The following is a 25,270-nucleotide window of genomic DNA, read 5'->3' as shown; positions in this document are numbered from 1 at the left end:
GTTTCCTTTTCCTCCTCCTCCTTTCTTCTTCCCGAATTTAAATGTCTTGCCAAAGAAACTTTTCTTTTTCCCTTCGATGATCTTTTTGATATGTGTGTGTGTGTGTGTGTGTGTGTGTGTGTGTGTGTGTGTGTGTGTGTGTTAGTCATTCAGTCATCAGTCGTGTGGGTGGACTGACCTTGAGGAAGAGGAGGAGGAAATGAAGGTGGGGGAGGAAATGAAGGTTAGGGAGGAGGAGGAGGAGGAGGAGGAAGAGGGAGATGTGTATCTGAACGTCATGCAATCTCTCTCTCTCTCTCTCTCTCTCTCTCTCTCTCTAAGATGCAACTTGATGCGCTTGATGCGAGTGTAGTTTCATGACGCAACGAGAGAGAGAGAGAGAGAGAGAGAGAGAGAGAGAGAGAGAGAGAGAGAGAGAGAGAGAGAGAGAGAGAGATCGTATGTGGGAGAGAGGGGAAAGGAGAAGAAAGAGGGCAGGAGGAAATGACGGAGAGGTGGAGGGATGGTGAAAGACTGAGGAAAGAGGAGAGGGGGTGGGTGAGGGTGTAGAAGGAGGGAATGAGGAAGGAAGGGCTATGTAAGATATGTAAAATGTGAGCTGGCGGGGTTGAGGGGAGACGGTACTACAACATTTGGTATTGTACTGCAAGAACCATGAGAGTGAAGGGAGCCTCGGATGGAGTCATGAGTGAAAGGAATGACCAACCGGAATGATTCACAGCTGGTCCAGAGTGAGACTAGACGTGAGATATTAGCCACCAAAACGAGCGTCCTTTGATAAGCATGAGTTCTTAGAGAGAGCATGGACGCTTAGAATGGAAGGACGCGAGAGGGAGAGAACTACACCAGCCCGGACGGGAATGAGTGAGTAGCATATTGGGCCGTATTGCTAAACATTTCATCGCCCAAGTTCACATATTTGACAAGGCATTCGTATAAGTTTGGGGCATTCCTAGGATTAGTTTTATGGTCCTGGTGGTAATTTGATTCTTCTTCTGTACCGTGAACCTGAAGAAACACTCATTACAACCCGACTGACCCCCTCTTTGACCTTTAGAAAGAGCTGATGTGAGAAGCGAAAGTATCTTATAATATCGACAGCAAAATTTAAGTGTTGCGGAGGGTTTGGGATAGCACGTGCTTATTCCTCCTCCTCTTCAGCTGTTGTGGGAGAGACGAGTCAAAGACCACTCTGTAGTCAACAACGACGAAGAGGACTAGAAATAGGTACCCACAGCTTAGAAAGATTCAGGACTCCTCTTGATCCTGTACTTCTTCCTTTTTTTCCATTTTTTTCCTTCTCCTTCTTCCCTCTCCTTCCTTCTCTTTTTTCTTATTCCTTTCTTCTCTTCCTTTTCTATTTCCCTCTCCTCCTTCCTTCTCTTTTCTTCCTTCTTTCTTCTCTTCTTCCTTCTCCTTCACTCTCCTCCTTCTTTCTTCTCTCAGGTTAACAATCAAAGAAAACATAAAACACTGAGACGCAATAACCTGGAAAGAAGTCAACAGCAAGACGATCCTATAAAGCTCTCAAAACATGGAAGAGGCACACGTGAAGAAACCCGGCTTTAATAATTTTCAAAAAGTATGAACAAACTGTCTGCCAATAAATAATCCAAGAAGACAGGGTAATGAACAAAGTGCCTAACGTGTGGAATCAACGAAGACGTGCCCTGAATACCACACTGGAGGAAAAAAAAAATATCGTCACCTTCGTAAACAAAGCGCCTAAGTCATTATTTACTAGTTTTCAGAAAATCAGGAAAGAACTGTCATTGTCTCATTTATTTAGGCAGAAATGAAAAGGTCAGTTCTAGAACACTCAAACCCTGAATGACGAAGGCAGCTGTACAAAAATGGGCGTCACATGTTGAAAAATTGATGTAGACAAAAACCTGGAAATCGCTGAAAAATGACTTAGGCGATTATTTTATGAGGGTGACGATATGAGCAACAACAGTCATACGTGTAAACACTGTAAAGCCATGAAGGGACATTAGGCACATTTATTTTATATTTTTATTCAAGAAGGACCGTAAAAAGAATCCCTTAACAGGATGTGGTAAACACGAGATAAGACAAAGAAGCTCATCTGTTCTGATCTGACTCCCAACTAAGGTATAAGAGATGGAGGACAGAAGGAGGGGAAGGTGTATGACGGATAAAAGAAGGAAAGGAAAATGTAAGAGGTGGAGAAAAGATGGAAAGGAGGGAGGAAGGGAGGGTGTAAGAAATGGAGGAAAGAAGGGAGGAAGGGAGGCTGTAAGAAATGGAGGAAAGGAGGGAGGAAAGGAGGGAGGAAGGGAGGGTGTAAGAAATGGAGGAAAGGAGGGAGGGAGCGAGGGTGAGGAAGATGTGATCCAACTACGGGTCGGACACGTCTTGAATTTTTGTGGCCCGCGAGCATTCGTATATAATATTGATATGTCGATGCATTGTATTAGTTCGGGCAAGATCTAGAGTAGCTACTACTCCCGGAAACCTTCCAGAGAAAACGGTGGTGTATAAGGACTAACAGAAGAGTGAGCGGCGTACCAAACGATCAGCCGGTGAGTGGGGACGAGTCAGTGAGTCCAATGAGGTATATTCAGAGTTACCACCAAGCGGGATTAGGTCACAGGGCCCACGAAGCTTGAGTTATTCTTTCAATTATCGTAAATTACCTGTCATTGTCTGGGGCTTGTAACAATTACACTTCTACACAATAAGTGATACTGTTGTTAATAAAAATGTAGCTGATCATTCTCGTTGTTTTATTTATTTGTAAACGAGAAAATAAATGCCTTGCGGAAGCCTATCCTCGTCAAAAGTCGTTCTAGCATGAAAGCCCTGCGAAATCAAGCAAAAATGAGTTTTAAAAAAATTCTAATTACATTACAACATTTGCTGAGTACCTGCCGAGGGTGCGTGTATCAGTGTCTCCTTTGGCAAAATTTATCAAAAACATTAGGGCTGGTTGTTGTGTGAGATGAATCAAGACCTTGGGTCGTGGGCAGGTCAAAGGTGATGGCATTTAAGGCCAGGAGTTGTGGGTGGAGGGAAACACTTTCGGAGCAGCAGCAAAGTCTCCTCTCTTGATGGGATATTAGGCCACTCGAAGCGGGCAAGGGGCGGTTATACCGTTATACAACACGACACCTTGGCCGACACGCAGTCGGCCAAGGGGGCGCTTGATTTCAAGAGCTAGTCCAAGATTTTTTTTCGTCAGATTAGAAACTTCCTCGTTCGATACGAACGTAGGTAGGGGTCCAATAGGGTCGTTAGATGCAAATCGTTGGGTGTGAACTCGTTAGACGCGAGATTTATATATATATATATATATATATATATATATATATATATATATATATATATATATATATATATATATATATATATATATATATATAATTTTCATCTCCCTACTAGTAAGTTTACAGTGAAGTGAAGTGGCCCACTGTTTCGAAGCTGAACCCTACCCAGGTGCAATGGAAGGAGGGAGGGAAAAAAGGAGGGAAGGTGTAAAATATGAAGGAAAGAAGCTTGGGAGGAATGGAGGTGGGAAAAAAAAAATTGAAAGGGAGAAGGTGTAATGGAGAGAGGGTGGGCGAGAGAAATGGATGGAAGGAGAAGGTGGGTGTCAGAGATGGAGGAGAGGGAGGGAGGGATATTAGTGAAGTAAGTGGGAGGCAGGTGAGAGGAAATATTTCTCAAACAAAACAAAAAAAAAATATGGTATTGTTGCTATGGTGACATCTACGCACAATATTCTCTCTCTCTCTCTCTCTCTCTCTCTCTCTCTCTCTCTCTCTCTCTCTCTCTCTCTCTCTCAATCTAGACACAGAAATAGAAAATAATGAATATATTATGCTATATACCATTGGTAGTTGTAGTAGTAGTAGTAGTAGTAACTCATAGAAGTAGTAGTAGTTATAGAAGTAGTATTGGCAGCAATAGTGGTAATAGTAGTAGAAGTAGTAGTAGTAGTAGTAGTAGTAGTAGTAGTAGTAGTAGTAGTAGCAATAGTCGTAGTCGTAGCCGTAGTAGTAGTTGTAGTTGTCATAGTAGTAGTAGTAGTAGTAGTAGTAGTAGTAGTAGTAGTAGTAGTAGTAGTAGTAGTAGTAGATGTAGTAGTAGTAGATGTAGTAGTAGTAGATGTAGTAGTAGTAGATGTAGTAGTAGATGTAGTAGTAGTAGTAGCACAAGCAATAACCATACAGAAATAGCTCAAGAATATGAGGAGGAGGCGGCGGAGGAGGAGGGAGGATCAGGTGGTGATGGTGTTGGTGGTTGCTATGGTAACGCTATAAACAGGTGGGCGAATGACGTCATGTGTACGGAGGCTGTGTGTGTGTGTGTGTGTGTGTGTGTGTGTGTGTGTGTGTGTGTGAGACAAGGCGTGGGAGTGTGACATGTGCTATGAATGACCATCACAAGTGGTGTTTGGGGGCAAGATGCTGCTGGAACACACTGAGCATCACTATCGCCTGTATTCCAAGCTCTCCCTTATTAAAATTAAATGTCACTTCTTACCAACCTAAAAATGAACAACAGCTTCTAAACCACTTTACACATTGTTAACCCAGTAGCAGCGGGGATCATGTTTCTTAATGGTCCCTCCAAGCAAGAAAAATGAGAAAAAATCACCCCTCACACAAACCATTTCATTATATATATCAAAGCATTTGTGATCAGATTATGTATCATCTATTTTGGGGGGTTTATATCATGGCACAAATTTGGCCCATTGCTGCTACACTGTAAAGCCACAAATTTGGTCAGTCGCTGTTACCGGGTTAAATTCAACATGACAAGGTGAAGAAAAAAAGCTTGGTAAAAAAAAAAAGTGACAACACTGCTTAATGAAACTTGAAGGATTTCCACAGTCCATTCAATCCTTCAAATCAAAGGACCCTGAAAATACCCCTAATTATTTTTTTTTTCTTAATTGGTCTGTCAAGTTAAAATACTAGATATGTCAGTGTAAATCTGTAAGTCCTGGTTGTCAGGCCAGATATGGGAGACATTGCTCAGTTTCCAGCAACTCTGACCTTGACCTGGAAGCCTGGCATCCCTACATATGACCCACAGACTTACAACTGGACTCACTAGGCTGATCACCATTATCACTAAAATATTTCCATCCCCCATAACTATGACTTAGATTTGTTGCTCAGCACGACCACAACACCTCGGGACATTTTCCTTCATATTTAACTCAACTTTCATAACACTAATATCACCTCCTACCCCCCCTGCCATTCCTACATATCCCACACACTACATTTTTTTTACATGTTGATTCACTGGTCATAGGGGAGGCAGTGGCTGAGTGGTCAGCATGCAGGTGCCACGTTCAGGAGCACATAGGTTCCCGTCCTGTTCGCTTCTACAAACAAGCTGGCAATATTTCAGCCCCCGCTGAGTGGCCTAAGACTACACATGTGCTGTCCTAAAGAACAGCTATCAACCCAGACTTTAGATTCTGTCCAGAAGAGGATCAAAGATGAACTCTGAGGAGCAGCATGAGCTTGTACACGATGTACAGACAAAGGAAGACTATTCCAGAGTTTCAAGCAAAAGGGATGAAAGAATGAAGATGATGGTTATTTCTTGCATAAGGGATTAGGATAGCATAGGGAAAGGATGTTTGAGGCAACAGGAAATGTTTCACCAATACAGCTAAAGAAGGCAAGAAGATCACCAGTACTGACAATCAAGAGGTCAGAAGGTGATAGACGCTTCAAAACTTTCCCGTTACGGATTGTTTCAAAACCGTTAGAAGGGCAAAGAAGCAAAGCTATAGGATAGTAGTTTGAAGGATTAAAGCAGTCGCCCTTCATAGTCATCGGGTGTACATTGGCATACTTCCAGCAGAAGGAAAGATCGGTGTTGAAAGGTAGAGACAAAAAAAAGGCTGATCTAGCAGGGTGTCAGCACAGAAGCCCATCTTTTAAGGACAATAAAGCTGGTGTCACACTGGGCTTTTTCCTCCAACTGTGCTGGCAGTAGGCACAACCAGCAACTCCAACTTTTTTAGGTGTGTGACACACACGACCAAGGTGGTTGCCCGTATCCACAACGTAAACAAACCAGTTACCCTGTATCCACATGGCACCGCCTACAAAACTAAGGGCTGTTACAGCTTGTGCTGCTGTTACTCAAGTTATGGACTTGTTGTTGCTGTTAAATGGATGGAAGAACCGATTATGGGTACATTCATGGCTTCAAAGATGGGAGGACAGGAGGGTTTACCCAGACCTCGTCAGAGAATTGTGCTGTGAAGACTGGGAGTCTTTATACAGTTTTCGTTGAATGGAGAAAGAAGAGTTTTTTGAACTAGCAGAAATGGTGGCCCACTCATATCCAACCAAGACACCAGAATGAGGAAAGAGCAGTAGCAATCATGGACCATTCACTTCTTTTTCATTTATTTTTGGCAAAGTTTTCATGTCTGGTCCCACAGAACAAGGAGGTTCTCTTATCTTGTAGACAAAGCAGCTCTGCCAATCCACTTTATGACTCTCTTGGTAGGCCATCTTCCACTCCTCAGCCACCATCATCATCTGTTTGTTGCTCATATTCACAACAGTTTTCCATCCGTATGGACAACCAACAACTTGTTCCAGTCATTGTGCCTAAATCCAACAACTGGAGAAAAAACCCAGTGTGACACCAGCTTGAGACACTCTGGGTCTGAGGATTCTAGCCAGAGAGGGCATAGAAAATATCAAGCTTAAAAATTTTGATAACAAGCATAATGGAGTCAGAGGGGGAATGAATAGAAGAAATATGCCTTGAATTGTCCAGAGTTGAATTCTCAGAGAAATTTTGAGGGAAAAGTTCAGCTTTAGAGACAGATGTGACAGCTGTGGCACAATCAAAATAAAGGAGAGGTGGGAAAGATTAAGTAAAATTGCTTGAGATATTTTTGGGTAGGTGACAGAAGTCTCTGAAAAAATTAGAAAAAACACAGTTCTGGCATTTTCTTTTAAGGGTTTTAGACATGTTTTATCTGCAAGATTTACTAGGTATATGACTTGTACATCTCTTATAAGTCACTGAATGATTATTAAAATGATTAATGAAAGAATTTTTGCCGAGTCAAAAAATAGATTTGGTGCAATTCTGGACAGAAATATAAAGATCGTGATTAGCTGGAGTTCGAAGGCTCAGGTACCTTTTTGTGAGCTGCCTCCCTATCTGTAATAGCACAAGAATACGCATGGATGTTCTTTTGTCTAATTAATTCTGCATCCAGACTACTCCAAGTATCAATATGGGCATTCTGTAAGATATGCACCCTGAGGCACAGATGTGTAAGTCTATACTGACAAAAATAATGTTGTTTATCTACCCTGAGAACAGGTCTTCACACTGATGTTATGTTTTGCCTGCTTTGTGGACGGAGACATTCTAGGCTCTGTCTTACCTGGCAGCAGCTCACTTCGCACGGATCATGTAAGTACTGTGTTACTCTGATATAAGATGATGTCATTTATCATGCTTTCATTAATATTTATTTTGACATCGACAAATATTCCACAGAGCTCCTCTATTATCAACACAGTTTATTTAACTGGTAACAGAATGCAAATGCTTTATGCAGCATCCATTTTACTGCATTGTTTAAGATAAAAACCCATTAAAACACTTCCAGAGTATGTAGACATAGATACATACATAATGAGCATACGGCAGCAACTGCAGAATGTTTCACTGGTCATATCTAACCAATAATGATAGTAAAATAGAAAACTCCATAATGCAACTTCCACCCCTGGTAACACATCATAAGGATGCCCTCAAAACTGCTATTAAAGTCACCAGAGATGCAGAAAATCAACACTCACATCAATGACGGAGTCGTCGCCGAGGGCCCATCGTTGACCCTTCTGGTGGTAGGCAAAGTCTGCATCAGTGGGCGGACGCTGACAAAAGTAGTTCACTTGTTCATCGTCCTGAGAGCGGGCCAGGGAACGCCCATACTCTGACTGTTGCTGCTGATAGTAGTGATGTTGCTGATGCTGATGTTGTTGCTGCTGCTGTTGTTGTTGTTGCTGGTGGGTGACAATCTGAACCTGTGGGATGGTAGGGAGAGTTGAGCAAAGATGCCACAATTAGGAACACCTTTGATAACCCTCTCACTTTATGCAGTGTTTCCTGACGGCTATTACAGTTAATGACCGAGCCCCGCAATAACAACCAATTTCACATCTCCTCCAATCAAGAGTAGTTTGAAGGCCAGGAAATGTCAAGCTTCCTATCCAAGGTTGATCCTGGCCTGTCGACACTTTAGGCAAGCAGACTGGCCCTGTCAACCAGACCTTCCTGTCCTTTCACACCACGTAGAGATTACACCGCTACCCTTCTTTTATCAAACCTCAAGTGTAGGCTACACTGACTGATACAAAGTTACAATATTGTTGTAACATCATCATGCTACAATGGCCGATCAGACAACCTAGGTTCAGTAGACATCCAAATAACACAAGATCGAGCAGTAGGGCAAGGAAGTTTCAAATGGCACATGCCACAGACCAAAATTAACAAAAGTTAATGAGAACAGAAGTTACACAGGCCAATATAATATATAACTAACGAATAATTCATTGGAAATGAGTTATTTGAGGAGTGCTTGTGGTGTGAGTAGAATGGATGGAATGAGTTATGAAAGTGTGTACGAGCGTTTTGGAATGTATCACAGGGGTGAAGGGAAGAAGTGTGGAGTGGTGGAAGAAATGAAGCGACAGACTTTAAAGTGGTTTGGCCACATGGAGCGAATGGAGGAGAGTAAGATGACCAGAAGGGTGTATGTGAGTGAGATAGAGGGAGGGAATGCTAGAGGATGACCTCCAGTGAAATGGAGTGATAGGGTGCAAGAGTACGTTAGGGATAGGGGGGAAAGATCTTTGAGAAACTTTGAGCAGGCAAGGAGGGAGTGTCTGGATAGAGAAAGATGGAAGCTCTTCTGCCGTGGCCTAGGAGAAGGCGTCAATGAAATGATGATGATGAATATAAATTAGCATAGTCCAAAGGTTGCGGGTAACAAAATTTTATCGTTTTTTCATCAATTTTCTCCTCCTTATTCACGGCAAGAGCAGCTAAGTCCTCCTCTACATATTCCCTCCTGGTCTTCTTTGGCCTCCCAAGTGATTTACTTTATACAGTAATTCCCCATGATATCGCGGTTCAGTTATCACATTCCCAGTATTTAGCGCTTTTTTCTGTAAGACCTATTGATTTTGATATCACGTATGTTTTCACCATTTCGCGGCATTCCGCAGCATTGTTTATGAGTTTAAATCTCGCTCGTCACAATAGAACGGCCGTACGAACCGATTCAGCCAATCAGAGCGTTGGTATTGTTTTCTCGGCCACTGATTGGCTGTTGCGTTCTAGAAGCATCTCGCAGGGAAAGAAGCTGTTCGCCTTCTTCTGTCTCAGTTCCGCATGTCTCCCAACAGTGTATGGTACGTTTCTATTGTTTTAAAAGGGTGTTTAAAGACCTTAAAATGCTTTTAAAAGTACCGCAAAAGTTTAATAAAAACATGCTTAGGGTGTATTTAAACAGAGTATTTCTATTTCACGGATTTTCACTTATTGCGGGTGGGTCTGGAACACAACCCCCGCGATGGAGGGGGAATTACTGTACTACTATACTTGACACTCTACCAAGTGTGCAAATTTTAACAGAGTGAGATCCTGCAGCCACCATGCAATTCAGGAACCAGTTACAGCTGAATAATGATCTGGGCATCCCTAACCTTCCCCAGGGTATGCAGTTAGTTCAACCCTACAATGGGGTATTGGAGTGGTATTTGCAACCCCAGCCTAAATAATATATATCTGACTGTGTATGAACAATCTGTGTATAACAGCAAGGGTTCTGCTCCAATACTCATTTGGGTCTGAGTCTGCAAGGGTCCAGACATTATGTAGTGCTGCCTCTACATCTACATCCAGACAGCCAGGTAATCACAGTGGGTGACAGACAGCCTCCAGACAACATGCCTTAGCCTCTTCCCTCAATATTATCCATGGCTTTCAACTCAGCCTTGAGGACGGGCAGGGAGCATGGGGACGCAGCCAAGTTTTTTTCTAATGTCCTCAGCCTCAGCTTTGAGGCCTGATGTAAGGCATCAGCCTCCTGTCTAACCTCTGGAGTCCAGTAGCTCTTCTGCATTTAGACAAGAGGGAGCCCCCAGTCCAACATTTCATACTGGGAGCCACTGAGATGGTACTGACATGGTACCGACCTTTCTACAGGTCCAGGTACAGGTCCTCTGGTAAGCCTCAGGCAGCTTCTATTTATTGCCTGCTTCTGGCAAGGGATACAGTCCTGACTTTATTTCTTTCCAAATGTAATATAGTATTACCTTCACTTTTTAGTTATCCTAATGTTTTCCAAACAACAATTTGACTGACCAGTGTTATTTTTTTTTTTTTTTTTTTTTTACATTGCAGCCTATTAGCGGTAGGCTTCTTCCAGGTGGATCCTGATGGTGGGTCAAGGCTTCTTCCGGTAGGGTCCTGATGGTCGGCCAGCCGCGTTTGGCGCATGGCGAGTGTTTATAGTGGCGCCATCTTGCATTGGCTCATGCTGCCGTCTTCTGGACAGCATGTGGGTTTGGTTTAAGCGGCGGCTGAAAAATCCCAGCTTGGTGGCACCGGGCGGGAATTGAACTCGCGTCCTCCTGAACACGAGGCCGTTACTTTGACGACTCAGCCACCGCCTCCCCAAAGTTTTTAGGTATGGTCTCCAAAACCAATATTCTTTATTTCTCACATCGAGGTAAAGTGCACATACTAATATATTTCTACTTCACAGGCATTGCATTTGGTGCTCCCTCCCAAATATTTTCTTATCATTTCATCTTAGTGAATACTATGTTTGGGATGTCATTCAAGACTTCATTTTCAAAAACTGGATAATTTAGCACCTACTCAAAACCAGAGATGAGCTCTCAGCATGAATCTAATTCCTCCAGATTCGCTGGAGGTTTACCAATTGGGTAGGTAGTGGATGTAATGGACAAATTAAGCAGCTATGTTTGTTGAAGCAAACATGACTGGAGGTTAGACACCTTTATGAATGAGGACAGATGGTGAAATACTGTTTCTCAGGAGCTGCCAAGTGTAGGCTTACAGGCCTCTTTTAGTTTCCTTATAACCTTATGTATTGTGATGTTTTCCATTATCAGACTATCCCACTATCAATGTAGGTGATAAAAAGTTAGAATGTCTTCAATGCACCTTAACCAAGTAAAATAAAGTATTAAAAAATATTAATAACCGAACTAATACTAGACTCGGCAAAATACAACCTTTTTTAAAACTACAAAACTGTTTTACAGTCAAGGTCTATGGCCATGGATGAAAAGAATGGCTACTATTGCTCTCAAGTCCATTCTTCTGATGAAGCATGAAGCAACAACTTCCACATCAACTTCCACCAAGCAGCCCTAAAGCTAAAAATAAGTGATTGAGTGCACCAGCTGCAGATGAGGACTTTTTATAGCATACCGTCCTAACACATTCCAAAGTTTATGTATGTGTTAGAGTCATACCACCTTCCCTCCTCATCTGCTGGCAAGCTTGTCATATTCTCTCCATCAATAAATACAATGAGTAAATTTAGACAAAATAAAAGAGATAAATTCCACCTACAATGAGAGTACAAAATTATCTTTATTCAGCACATTGTGGGCTGTGATATGACTCTTTTCACTAATGAGTTTGATTATCACAATCTCAATTTTGTTTGCAATCATCACTACTTTTAAGCTTGTGACAAGATTTAACGGCAAACCAAACATGATCTTAATCTTTATACCTCTTTCCTGTAAGTGTTTGTCCTATTATATTTTAAAGAAGCCTGGAGGGGAGGTGGCTGGGAAGACATTATGTGGATGAGGTAATCCTAGAGTTTTTTGTTTGTCTTAATGCTACAAGCTGCCAATTTTCAGCCATTGCCAAGTGTCTAAAGATCACAAACAGGCTATTCTGACGTCCATCAATCAACCCCGGCTTCAGCAACCTCTGTCACCAGGAGTCAGGATATAGGTAGGTATTATGATACTCCTCAAAAAATGGAAGAAAATTAGAAATCTACCCACACCACCAATGGGCTGAAGCCACTGGCCCTGCATATAAGAAATCAAGATGAAATTAAAAAAATCAACTCCCCTCACCTGTGGCCTGATGGGGGGGTGGGGGTGGGGAGGGGGAGGGGGCAGGCCTGGCCGACCTGCCATGGGCCCCAGGGTCGGTTCCCCTTCGTACGCCACCTGTCGCCACTTCATTCAACCTGGAGCACAAAGCAACAGTTAATAATAGTAATGATAATGATGATGATAATAATAATAATAATAATAATAATAATAATAATAATAATAATAATAATAATAATAATAACCATATAGCCAGGAAAGTTGACATATACAGTAAAATCTTTGCTTCTTGAACTTAATGGGGGAGCTTCTTTAAATATAACATGTATATGCTGTTGTGTTCAGTTTGTCATCAACACCTGTCTGCATACTGTCTACGTATTGAGCACACACTGAGGTACAAGTTCATATTTTCTACACATTCTGGCATACTGCCTTAATAATTACAAGCCTAAAGAAGATCTTTGTATACAGTAAAGGCATAATTGGGGGAATATGCTATAGCTGAGCATGGCCTCAGTGCTTATCTCCATCACATTGGCCACCGAGTCTGTGGTGGGTGACGGTGAGAACCCATTACCCCGGGACACTGGGCCAGTGTGATGACATCCAGGTTCCAGTTTACCATACTTAAATTTCCCAAGGTACCTATTTAATCACCAGCCCAAAAGTGAGAATGAACAGCTATGTGGGCTGCATGCCTTCTGCCCAGACAGGGATTGGATCCTGAGCCTGTAGATTCATGACTAGGCACACTAACCACTACACCATGGAGGTTCTTGTAAGAAGCACAGATGAATATGGAGAACATAAGAACATAAGGAAACTGCAAGAGGCCAACTGGCCTACACAAGGCAGCTCAAGATCTCCCCCACTGCCATCTGTCATCCTCATCTATGTAGCTATCAAGTCTACTCTTAAAAACAAGCTATCGTCCCCTGCACAGGTAACAGGATCTATGTAGACCATAGGTAAATCACGTGGATTTTATTGGTAAGTATTGGTAAGTCTCAAGTAATATTAGTCAAAATTTGGTATGCAAATTTTAAAAAAGACATTGCATTAGTATATTTTCTAATATTGTCACACCCTGACCTAGGACACGGTTCCAGGTGTCTACAATCCTGCTGTAGTAAATATACTGTAGCTACCACAGGAAATATCATCACAAATGCTTTAGCTTGGTTAAAGCAACCTCCCCTTATTGTGGATAATTGTGATTATATGTTATCAGAGCCATGGTCAGTGTGGGGCCAGGGGGCCTCAGCCCACACTGACACATACTGGCCTCCATGGGCTCCCTAGGAGAAAGAGAAAAAAGGCAAAGTAGGTAATAATTTGCTAAAGTAGGAGTCTAAAAATGTATTTAAGTCCCACTCCCCCCCCCCAAATATGGCTCGCCCCCTGGCCCCACAGGGGCAGCGGTGGCCTTGCCTGGCCCAGGAAGGTCACGGTGCTGCACGTGTCTGCCCCCCCGCCCCGACACTGGGCCCCGACAAGCCCCTCGCCGCCGTGGGGCGGGGCGGGGGGCGGGCCCCGACGCGTGCCCCGGGGTCAGGCGGGTCAGGTCACCGGGCTGGCTCAACACCTGGCTGGCATGGGCTTAGACAAGTTCCCAGCATATATTATCAAGCCTCAACACCTTCCGGAGGTTAATAACAGGTGACAACCCACGTGGAGGCGTTCATACCTTCGTTCCTCCTCCTTGCCGTGAGTAGGGGCCGCGCAGGGAAGGTTTAATGGAGTTTTTTCCTTATTGCATGAGCGCTGTGCAACGCACGTCCTCCCCCCTCAACATGGCGCGTGGCACTGGCTGGGGTAGTCTTCATATCATTCTTTTCTACAGTGTCCGAGTAATGACTGGGAGCTCAATGCCTCTTCGCAAGTTTATAAGTGTCTTAAGGTCAATGCAAGTACGGTTTAGCCTGCCTAAGTTCCTTAAATAACCAGTTCTGGGACATTCATTAACAAAGGTGGTGCAGGATTCTCGCTCCTCAAATAGTAAACAATGTCCGGATTGTCCGCGATTTCTCTAACTTTTTCTTTGTTTTTTACTTTGTTCTCAGTCTCAACGTGGCATTTCAAAAAGATAAAGGCGGTGCTGAGAGTTTATGGTGTTATTGTAGAGGATGTGTGGGAAAGCAGAAGGCTGCGGTGTGGTGTTATGAGTGATTTACTAACAAAGGTGGCATGTTATTGTCAGCCTCAGGGCGACGGGTGAGCAGCGCGCTGCGCCACAACAATGACCACCACCACCCATATATATATATATATATATATATATATATATATATATATATATATATATATATATATATATATATATATGTGTGTGTGTGTGTGTGTGTGTGTGTGTGTATGAATCGTATGCAGCAATCATGGCTGTGTAAACCCTCAGCAGGGCAGTTTTTCTTTCTGACATAGACCATGAACCTGAGAGACTGTCTTTCAGTCTAGGGATAGAGAATAGCAAAAAAAGTATATATATTATAACAAAAATAAATACATATAAAGGAAGCCCCTACTGTAAGGATCAACCTTTTAGTCTTGCCACGGGATCATTTTCTTGATAATTCATGTGTAACGTACACGTCCGGCCTGGGAGTCACCTGCACGGCTGCCTCTTCACATCACACCTTTATCTCTAAATAATTAGCTGAACTTAATAACCTTCAACAAACACCTCCTTTACCTTCACTTTGTAGAATGGGCAGGTTGGTGAAAGGTCCTCACGATGCTGGTAAATCATTAAAATAAAAAAACATCTTTATTTATTCATTCTGCTTAAGCCTAGCGCTGAATGACTGCTGTTCCTTGGCTGTATCCCTAAAAGATGAAATACACTACATCTGGCTGTCATGTCTTTCTCCAAGAACAAATCTTTAGTCTGCTGTCCTTTTTAATCTTTAATGATGCAATGTGTTTTGTTAACGAGTCAATGTATAAAACTCTTTCATGAGGGGAATATAAAGACATCTGCAAATCAAACAAACTTTTTACATAATAGGTGGCGTGGACGAGAGTACCGTAACTGTTCACCATTACAGCGGGGTTGCTATCAGGTTGGAGGTAGCTGGTAGTCTGTAAAACAACTTGTCGGGGAACTTGTTCGCTTTATTGCGGCACCCCAGCACTGCACAACTGGATGGCATTTCGGCACAAAGTCTCTCTTGTAGCGCCAACGCGGAACAGATCAAAAGAAGAAGCAAGGTTTGTTTTCCCTCCAACTCGGCCCTGAACTTGGACTTGATGAGTTGAGCACACAACCTATACAAGTCAACTCTTATTATCTGCTCATTCACCCCTTTCACTGGTAAATTCTGTAACCTCCTTCCCATTCATACTGTACTTCCTCCTTATGTCTCTGGCTTTCATGAGGAGTACCAAGACAATGCAAAAGAGCTTCCTAATCCAAGAGTACAATATAATCTTCATCCCTTCTCCTTGTACACTCTGGAACAGCATACTTTCCTTTTATTGCATATGCTCCTTTCTATGTCTTCAACTTTCACAAGGATTATCAAGACACTCACAAAAGAAACTTCCTAATACAAGAATTTAATATTATCTTCACTCTTTCATCTCTTTCACTAGTAAACCGGGGAAGTCCTAATACTTTTGTCCGTGTTCCCTCCCTCCTACGTATGTCTTAAACACTTTCAAGAAGTGAGTATCAACAGGAGCAGTGAGTAGAGGGCTTTTTTTTCATTATTGTTTCCTTTTTTTGCCCTTGAACTGTTTCCTCTACTGTAAAAAACAAAACAAAAAAACAAAAAAACACCTCTGAAAGAAAATTGATAACCTATTTCTAGCTTCTTGGATTGTCCCAAAAAATCAGCATTTATTCCAGCATTTTATTTTGGTTTCTTTTAATCAGTCAGTCTCAATTATCATAAAAAGAAAGAGACAGGTTAAGATTACAAACACACACACACACACAGACGCCTGTTACCTGTAGTACCTCTATGGCTCCCCTCCCCTGCTCATTCAATCTCTCCCAGGAAGATCTGTTTGTCATTGGACACTGACATCACTGCAAAGGAAAGAGCAAAAGTTTTATAGATTTCCCTATCTATTTCAGGAAGATTTTATTACTAGAGACTGCAAAGAGAAGAGTTTTAATTTTTATTAATTCTCTCAGGGAACTTTTTGCCACTAAAGATTACAAAGGAAGGAGCAAGATTTATTAATTTCTGGATCTCTCCCAGAAAGATTTTTAACACGAAAGATTACAAAGTAAAGAGGAAGTTATTAATTTCTCTATCTCTCTCCTGAAGATCTTAAGTCACTAAAAACTACAAAAGAAAGAGCAAGTTTTACTAATTTCTCCCTCTCTCCCAGGAAGGTCTTTATCATGATTACAAAGAGACGAGCAAGAGTTTAATTTCTCTGTCTCTCCTGAAGATCATAGTCACTAAAAATTAATAAGGACGGAGCAAGTTTATCAATTCCTCCCTCTCTCCCAAGAAGATCCATCTCCCAGCATGAGTTCAGAAAAGGTTAAGAAAAGCAATACCAAAAAATCCTTTTGAGAAAAAAGAACTTTGTGATATGCCTTGTCCCTACCTATTGGCTCCTTGGGGTGGAACTCAACAGCATTGACAGAGCCATTGTGTCCTGGCAACTTGTACAGGATGTGTCGCGAGGTTGTGTCCCAGACGTAGGCGTGTCTGTCTGATGAGCCGGCTGCCACTCGCCGGCCATCAGGCGACCAGGAGCACCGCAGCAAGATCTGGGGTGGGAGGAGGTGGTAAGAACAACTATATCTTGCAAGTACCTCAGAATATGACAACAATAGCACATAAATAGAATATTTGGAAACACATTTGGTCTGTTGCAAACATTAGAATGGCATACCATTATATGGATAAGGATATGATGAAAAAATCATAAAGGCAATAAGACCAAGACTAGATTATGAAGCATTGGTTTGGTCCCCCCACAGGAAAAAGATACAAGAAAGGTGGAAAGGATACAGAGGACAGTGACTAGAATGGAACCAGAGTTGTCAAGTCTGCCATATAAGAACAGATTGGAAGAAATGGATCTGACGACACTTGTGGAGAGGAGACGAAGAGGAGACTTAATAGCTGTGTATAATTTTACTAGTGAATTGGACAAATTGGATAGAAGTGACCTGGTTGTGACAGAGGGGAGGAGGGGACTGAGAGGACACAATAAGAAACTGAAAAAGAAAACATGTCTGAAAGATAAAAAGTATAGCTTCCCATACAGAAGTGTGGATGAGGGGAATGGTCTAAAAGAGGAGACTGTGGAGGCAGGGAGTGTCCATCAAATAAAAAGAGAGAACGGACAAACATAGACAAAGCGACAGGACTATCCGAGTTTACCTCAGGCCCTGTAAACCACAAATAGGTAAAACCACCCACCCACACTTACATTCTCAAAGTTGTGTTGGTGTCCCTGGAAGATCTTGACACATCGTTCTTGGGGTGCAAACGGCCGCACATCCCAGATCCTGACGGTGTTATCCATGGCGTTGGACAGCACATAGGAGCCATCGGGAGACAGACTGAGCCCCGTCACTGTGTCGTTGTGGCCACGCATGCGGTACAGCAGACCGTTCTTCCGCAGGTCCCACACCTAGGACAAAAGACACAGGAAAACATTGCTAACAGGCTTTTCTGTATGTGGTTGGTCAAGATGGAAGGGATGAGTAATAAACAGGTGTGCAGAAGATGTGGCCTGATTGTAAGAGCAAGAGATTGAGGGAAGAGAGTGATGGGAGAGGTAAAGCACAATTCCCTGATGTTACACTTTGACAGGTTGTGAGGAAACATAATGATGAGTCTGGGAAGAGTTTACGAGAGCATAAAAAGAGCTATAGATTGATAGAGTATTGAGGAATGGAAGGAATTTATTAGAAGCTGAAGAGTCAAATAAAATCTATGGGGAGGCGGTGGCTGAGTGGTTAGCATGCCAGCACTGTGTCCAGGAGGATGTGGGTTTGAGTCCTGCCCGCCGCCACAAGCTGGGATTGTTCAGTCACTGTCGAGTGGCCCAAGACTACCCACATGCTGTCCTTAAGACCACCTATCAACCTGGACTTTAGATTCTCACTCTAAAAGAGGTTCAAATATGAGCTCTGGAGGGCAGCATGAGCCAAGCAAGATGGCACCACTATAAAGACTTGCCTGCACCATAACAAGCTAGGGCTGACAATAGGGCCCCATCAAGATAGCCTACCGCTGCCATAGATCGAAACATAAAAATAAATATAAATAAATAAGTAAATAGAAAAAATATTATTGAGGAAAGGAACAAACTGATTCGAGACTGTGAGAATCAAATTAGACCTACAGACTGATAGATAGTGTAATGATGAAACAAACAAACTGACTAGAGAGGCTGTGAGTCAAATAAAAACACTAGACTAATAGGTAGTGTATTGAGAAATGAAACTAACTAATTAGAATCTGAAGAGTCTATGAAAGTCAATTGGGAGTCATTAAATGATAAATAAGAGTATTGAGGAGAAAACACACTGATTAGAAGCACGCAGCTCACCTTCATGTCATTGTCAATACCGCCTGAGATGACCTGTTCAGATGTGTCATTAAACGTCACAGCCGTCACCTGGAGGGAGAAATATGAAAACTTTTATGAACAAAGAAAAAAATATTCAATATGCAAATTTTGGCAGAGCAAGATATTGATAAAAGAAGGAACATGAACTATACACAGTCATGCCTGCCTTAGCAATTCAAGAAAACTTAGATCTAGGTTTTCCCTGACTTCTTAAACGGAAATCAGGGAAATCAGTGTTAGATACATATTAGCCGCAAATCTCATTGTGTGGATAAGCAACTGATGGAGGAGAAAGTAACTGAGGAGAGAAGAAAAAGTGAATGAACTGAAGAAAGAGAAACTAATAAAAAAGGAGAAAAGGAGAGAAGAAAAGTGAATGAACTGAAGAAAGAGAAACTAATAAAAAAAGGAGAAAAGGAGAGAAGAAAAGTGAATGAACTGAAGAAAGAGAAACATAAAAAAAGGAGAAAAGGAGAGAAGAAAAGTGAATGAACTGAAGAAAGAAAAAATTACAAATCAGAAGGAGAAAAAGAAGAAAAAGTGGATGAAATGAAGGAGAAAAGAGAAGAAAAAGTGAATGAACAACTGAAGGAGGAGAAGAGAAAGAAGACAGAAGAAAAGTAGATGAACTGAAGAAACAATGAAGAAAAGAAAAAAAGTAACTAAGAAGGAGGAGAAAAGAAGGAAAGAAGAAAAGTGGATGAACTGAAGAAACAATGAAGAAAAGAAAAAAGTAACTAAGAAGGAGGAGAAAAGAAGGAAAGAAGAAAAGTGGATGAACTGAAGAAACAATGAAGAAAAGAAAAAAGTAACTAAGGAGGAGAAAAGAAGGAAAGAAGAAAAGTGGATGAACTGAAGAAACAAAATGTAAATAAGGAGGAGAAAAGGAAAAGAAAAGGTGAATAAATTGAAGGGGTAAGGAAAGTAAGAAGACAAGAAAAAGGCGTCAACATATACCAGTACATAAAAAGGAGGAGAAGCAGAAGGTATTAACCCCTCCGCTGCGATTGGCACGGATTTGGCCTTCACTAGTAGCTTGGTAACATATAGAGCCGTATTACAGGTTGAATCCGAGAAGTTTCGGGTCCATACAAAGGTCGGTTTATGGGCCGTATTACAAGTCCAATCCAAGAAGTTCAGGTCCCTACAGAGTTTTTCATTCCGAACTCTATAGGGAACTGAAACTTCTCGGATTGAACTTGTTATAAGGCCCCTAAACCGACCTTTGTAGGGACCAGAAACTTCTCGAATTAGACTTGTAATACAGCCCATACTCCTAGGTCTTTCTCTGCCTCTGTGGTGGATACTGGAGTGTTTCCCATGTGGTATTGGTATGCTGGATATCCCCTCCCAAACTGCATGACTTTACATTTTTCTTCATTGAATTGTAGCAGCCACTTTTTGTTCCATTCCTGTAGCTTGGTGATGTCTTCTTGAAGGAAATCCACTGTCAAGGGGGTTAACCCAGACCAAGACCTAATACTACCTGGAAAGTGTTCTGCAGTGTTGTGGCCGGCCTCTTCTTCCTCACGTCCCAGATGAGCACCGTGCAGTCATCGCCGCCGCTCACCACCAGGCACGGGCCACGTCGCGCACTGTGCACGCAGTTTACAAAGCTGCTGTGGCCTGTGCAGTGACAACAATAGCAACAATAAAAATGTGTGGTGGTGGTGGTGGTGGTGGTGGTGGTGGTGATGATGATGATGATGATGATGATGATGATGATGATGATATTATTATTATTACTAACAGAAAATTAGAAGAAAAAGAGGACAAAAAAAACTACTACTACTAACAATAACAACAATAATAATAATAATGATGATAATAATAATGCTAAAGAGGATGAAGAAGAAAGAGGAAAAACAAGAGAAAAATGGAAAATAACTAACAGTAACAATACATTAATAATAAAAAATGTAAATATTCAGTGCATTAAAAATATCAAACAAAATCAAGCAAAATCTGCCCACCTTTCAGTTTCTTGACCCTGGTTCCCGTAACAGTGTCCCAGCACATGACCGTCTTGTCCGCTGAGGCTGTGTAGAGTGATGTGCCGTCGGTGGAGAAGTGGAGGTCCGTCACGGCGTTAGTGTGTCCCGGCAGCACCGCAAAGTTGTCACACTCCCCATACACCTTCCAGAAGACTAAGGAGGGGAGAAATGTGACAGAGGCAATGAAATCTGTGACAAACTTGCAGTAATCCAGATGAAAAATATAACACAGCATTGTCCAGGATAGTGTGAGACTGGTGAATACTTTAGCTTCCACTCTTATAACTTACACCATTCAGTCATCACCATCATCTTCAACTTCATTACTAGTTCACTGCAAGACAAGGGCCTTTCCCAAAGTTCTCCACATCTCTCTGTCTGATGTTGCTGTTTTCAATCCTGCTCCAGTAAATGCTCTAATATCATCTCTCCACCTAAAGAGGCTATTACACTGGGCAAGTTTTCCATGGATCTTCAGTCAAACCACGATTTCTGCTAGCGTGGTTCTCATATTTCTGTGTTTTTTTTACGTGTCCACGATCTTCCAAAGCTACAGTAGATTTCACCGAAGGACAACAGTATTACTCACCATCATCAGCAGTAGCAATAACAAGAAACAAATGAGAACCACGCTAGTAGAAATCGTGGTTTGACTGAAGATCCACGGAAAATTTGCCCAGTGTAATAGCCCCTTTATCCTCTGCCTGTCCTGACTTCTACTGAGTCTGGGTTGCCACTCAACAGATAGACAACTTACTTTGGTTGTCTATTTGTTATCAGTTCTACACATGATATGACCTGCCCTAGTCCATTTGTTATTCTTAAGTCGTTAAAATAGTTTCAGCCTCTATCTGTTCTCTAATCCATGACCCTTGTTGCCTGTCTCTCCATGTAATACCAATAATTTTTCTCTCCATTCTACTTTGTGCACTTTTTAGCTTTCCCACTTTATATTTTCTAAGGTGCAAAGTTTCTGAACTGAATGTTATGGCTGGCAGGACACACTGATTGTTCATTATTCCATGCAAGTAATCTATAGGCCCAGCTATTTAATTTTCAATCCTGTAACTTGATTTCTCACACAATGTCACTCATTTTTGGTCTATAGATTGCTCTACTTGAGACCTGCTCATCATACTAGATAACTATCATTGAATATTTTCTAATATCCCTCTAGGATCTTATAAGTTAGTCCTAAAAGGGATAGGAAATTTTTGAAAGACATAGTATCCATCAAATCCCAGAGCTATCCTTACAGGGGTCTGAGTGATGAGATTGAGGAGGAACGCCAGTTGAAAATTTGAAGTAAAGAATCATGCTATTATACTGCAGGCTATTCAGGATCATATTGTAGTTATTCTTCATACTTCAGCCCAGTTTTAGAGTATTCTTTTTTCAGATATGAGATCTAATTGGTAAGGTACGGGTAATTTTTTTTGTTATATTATTTATGTACTAAAGCCAGCAGCTTAGGGGAAAAATTAAAACTTTAAAAAATTAAACAAATCAAAAAAGAACAAGAGGAGTTCATAAAAAAATATCATATTAGGTGTGAGAGATGGAGGAGGATGTCTAGATACTCCCATCTTGAAAGCTCTCAAGTTACAAAAATGAGTAAATATACAGGCAACTCTCGATTTACGCAAGTATTGTGTCCTTGAAGAGGTCGCGTAAATCAAAAACAATGTAAATCAAACAAGAGGTAGGTTTGTATCGAAAAATATTCACTTCATTCAGTAGTGTGTGTGTGTGTGTGTGTGTGTGTGTGTGTGTGGGGGGGAGAGAGAGAGAGAGAGAGAGAGAGAGAGAGAGAGAGAGAGAGAGAGGTACCGGTACCGTACCGTATAGCTGGTACCGGTACCTGTCCACCCCTATTGTTGAGTAGCGTGGGTACTGTATTGTTGTTCAAGTGGCGCGCGGGAAGAACTGAGCTCAGCTGTGTGGCCGCGGCGCCGTGTGAGTCCAGTTGCGTGAGACATCTGGTGGCCAATCCATAAAATATCGCGTATAAGTGAAAAAAACGTGTAAATTAAACATTTCTTTGGATTTTGGACCCCGCGTTATTTCAAAAACGTGTAAGCCAAACTCGCGTTAATCGAGAGTTACCTGTACAATGGAGTGGTGAACATACTCAATGCTGATGGGTATATACAATGACTCACATATCTGTCTGTCCATGCCGGCCGTTACCAGCACTTCTCCCTCAGGGTGGAACTTGCCCCCCAACACGTCTCCTTGGTGCCCGGACAGCTGCATGATGGGTCCCATGAGGCCGCTGGTGCGAGGTGGTCCACCCTAATGAGATAAGATAACATATGAATAAACTTTGCACGTTACCAAAATCTGTTCAAGTTCATCCATCAGATGTATCAGTGCAATATTTTAGTAATAATGGGCTGGGGCTGAGTGGTCAGCATGCAGGCACAGTGTTCTGGAGACAAAGGTTTAAATCCTTCTTGTTGCTATTAATTGACATTTTTCATTAAATGCTGAGTGGCCAAAGACAACCCAAATGCTTTCTATGATGGTCAGACAATCTACACTGCAATGTTTGTTGTAACCAGCAAATCATAGAACAATTCCTGCAATAGGCACACCTGACATCACCATAGCCGATCCAGGATTCAGGACGTTTCCTAAGGTAAAGGAGGTAGCGTTATAATTGTATTTCCTAAAGAATCCTTATAACCAAAAACTAACTAAAATTATGAGTATTATTTTTCTTGAACACAACATTGAATAAACAAAAGAACAATAATATGAAAATACATATAGCCACCGTTGCCAGATTGTCGTACTCAGAGCATAGTATTTACCTGTTTCTGAAGCCCAACTATTGCCAAGAACATCAGGATCTAACTCTTTTAACAATAACTGTAGATTAGTTTCATTATTGGAGCCCAGAAGACAGTTTGGGAGTAGGGAGTCTGGAAATATAATCGGCTGAGTACGACAATCTGGCAACATTGAGGCTGTAGCTCTGAGGCCAGAGGCAGTGCGCACGCCTTTTTGCGGGTATCAGATACCTTAAATAGCATATTACTTATTGTGACTTCGTGAGCTTTCAAATTTATCTATTTGTGTATATTTCACGGTGGTAAATCTTAAATTACTAGTTTCATTTTTACCAGTGACACGAATTTGTGACTGTTTTTCACAATAGAATTTCACATTTATAAGTGAATCAGACCCCACAGAAGTATTACCAGTGTGTGTATGAACAAAGACAAAGATAAGCATTAAGCAAATACTTTGATTTAACTCTAGGATGTTTTGTGGATCATTAATAAATAAATAAAAAATATCCGGATAGGCTACTCTTTAGCCTGTTACCTTCAATGGCCCCCCATAACAGTCCCTGGACCAAGTTTGTACGCCACATTTTGGTGATGTTAGGTGCGCCTATAAAGTTGCTCTAGTGCTTTTGTACTAGTTTGCACAAGTGAAAAAAGCATCATACTTTACCCAGAAATCAATAGCATGTGTCTCTTAGACTGCTCAGTTCTGCAAAACAATTCTTACTTTGAATCTAAGGCTACATGATTTTGAAAAATACACATCTGAGGATTTAGAATCAGGAAATAAATCTACATTGAACAAAAATAAGGTAAATTTAAAAAAAATCTCAAAAAAGTGATTTGCAACGGCAAAGCAATACAGCAATGAGTTCTATGGACACTAAATCCTTCATAGAGCACCAAGGTGTTCGTGGCTGAGACAGGTGACAATCTAGAATAATACCAAAAATAAATGCATTTATTAAAGTTGACATTTAATATAAGTATGAGATGCACGGCAAAAAGGATCCCATGTGAGCAGCTTCCCCGCCCTTTCCAAGCAGTGAGGTGAACACCAACTCACACTCTGCACGACGCCCTTCTCCCCCGCATGGACCACCACGTCACTCCTCGGCTTCTTGGCCTGCACCGCCACCGCCATGAACTCAGCCTTCCGCTTGCCTTCCATCGTGAAGTAGCAGCCGGCCCCGTGTGCCCAGAATTAAGCCCAAAAATAAGGGCCGCCGACGAAAATTCCCAACGCGCTTGTTGTTGTTACTGATGATGATGATGATGGATCAGAGACTTCGCCTTTGCAGCGGCGCGTCTTGCTGAACGTTTTGTCTGATTTTTCAAAACCCATACACTATGCTTTTTTTCGTTTTTATGTGTTGTGTCGGTCAAAATGAAAGTGTCAAATTATTGTGTCGGTTATTTCCAGGATACGGTTGCTGGTTCTGATTGATTGATTGATAGTTTATTGCTGCAGGTAAACAAGGGAGAAGGGAGGAACATGCCATCCCAACCCCCAGGCAGGACAGTGTGTGATTATACAACTATTAGTACATGTGTAGGTAGCACCATGAAACTAAAATGATACAATGGTTGGAAGGAAAGCACAATAAGGGAGGGGGCGGTACCTCCCCCTGGACAAAAAGACAAGAAAATGTGGGGACGGAGAACATTGCCCAAGCACTAGATGGGAATGAATACAGAGATAGAGTAAATACTAGTCCTTAAAGTAGAATACTGCAGAGATCACAGCCTTGTGTAGCACGGCAGTAGTTCAGGCTGCCACACA

At 41.8% G+C, this 25,270-nt stretch overlaps 2 protein-coding genes across 4 annotated transcripts in view; both read right to left on the bottom strand.

Moving 5' to 3' along the window:
* The window catches only part of LOC127000348 (pumilio homolog 2-like), a 165,223-nt gene extending 151,232 nt beyond the window's left edge, over window positions 1-13,991 (bottom strand). For both annotated transcript variants that reach the window (XM_050863966.1, XM_050863968.1), the window contains exons 1-3: window positions 13,840-13,991; window positions 12,171-12,286; window positions 7,830-8,057 (exon numbers count right to left, since the gene is read on the bottom strand). In XM_050863966.1, coding sequence (XP_050719923.1) covers window positions 7,830-8,057; window positions 12,171-12,281 — 339 coding nt within the window. In that variant the 5' untranslated portion in view covers window positions 12,282-12,286; window positions 13,840-13,991. The remainder of the gene's footprint in view (window positions 1-7,829; window positions 8,058-12,170; window positions 12,287-13,839) is intronic.
* A 1,251-nt stretch (window positions 13,992-15,242) lies between these two features.
* Window positions 15,243-24,768, bottom strand: LOC127000347 (U5 small nuclear ribonucleoprotein 40 kDa protein-like). Of its 2 annotated transcripts, XM_050863965.1 has the most exons (9): window positions 24,554-24,768; window positions 22,855-22,987; window positions 20,672-20,845; window positions 20,185-20,324; window positions 18,678-18,746; window positions 17,550-17,753; window positions 16,716-16,881; window positions 16,102-16,182; window positions 15,243-15,416 (listed from the first exon to the last, which is right to left on the bottom strand). In XM_050863965.1, exons 1-8 carry the CDS (start codon window positions 24,656-24,658, stop codon window positions 16,133-16,135), a joined length of 1,041 nt encoding a protein of 346 aa, XP_050719922.1. In that variant the 5' UTR covers window positions 24,659-24,768; the 3' UTR covers window positions 15,243-15,416; window positions 16,102-16,132. The 2 variants fall into 2 exon arrangements, with proteins under 2 accessions (XP_050719922.1, XP_050719921.1); XM_050863964.1 differs by having other exon boundaries at window positions 15,243-16,182.
* Window positions 24,769-25,270: the final 502 nt, after the last annotated feature.

This window comes from Eriocheir sinensis, chromosome 18 (assembly GCF_024679095.1).
Source record: "Eriocheir sinensis breed Jianghai 21 chromosome 18, ASM2467909v1, whole genome shotgun sequence".
Lineage (NCBI taxonomy): Eukaryota > Metazoa > Arthropoda > Malacostraca > Decapoda > Varunidae > Eriocheir > Eriocheir sinensis.
Note: the sequence above shows the minus strand (reverse complement) of the source record. Positions and strands in the feature narration are given on the sequence as shown.

Excerpts from the sequence above, each read along its gene's own strand:
- LOC127000347 (XM_050863964.1), bottom strand. The coding sequence starts at position 24,658 with ATGGAAGGCAAGCGGAAGGCTGAGTTCATGGCGGTGGCGGTGCAGGCC. Across the intron at positions 20,325-20,671 it reads CAGGGTCAAGAAACTGAAAG|GCCACAGCAGCTTTGTAAAC; the intron begins GTGGGCAGATTT and ends GTCACTGCACAG. Across the intron at positions 18,747-20,184 it reads CACTGCAGAACACTTTCCAG|GTGACGGCTGTGACGTTTAA; the intron begins GTAGTATTAGGT and ends TTCTCCCTCCAG.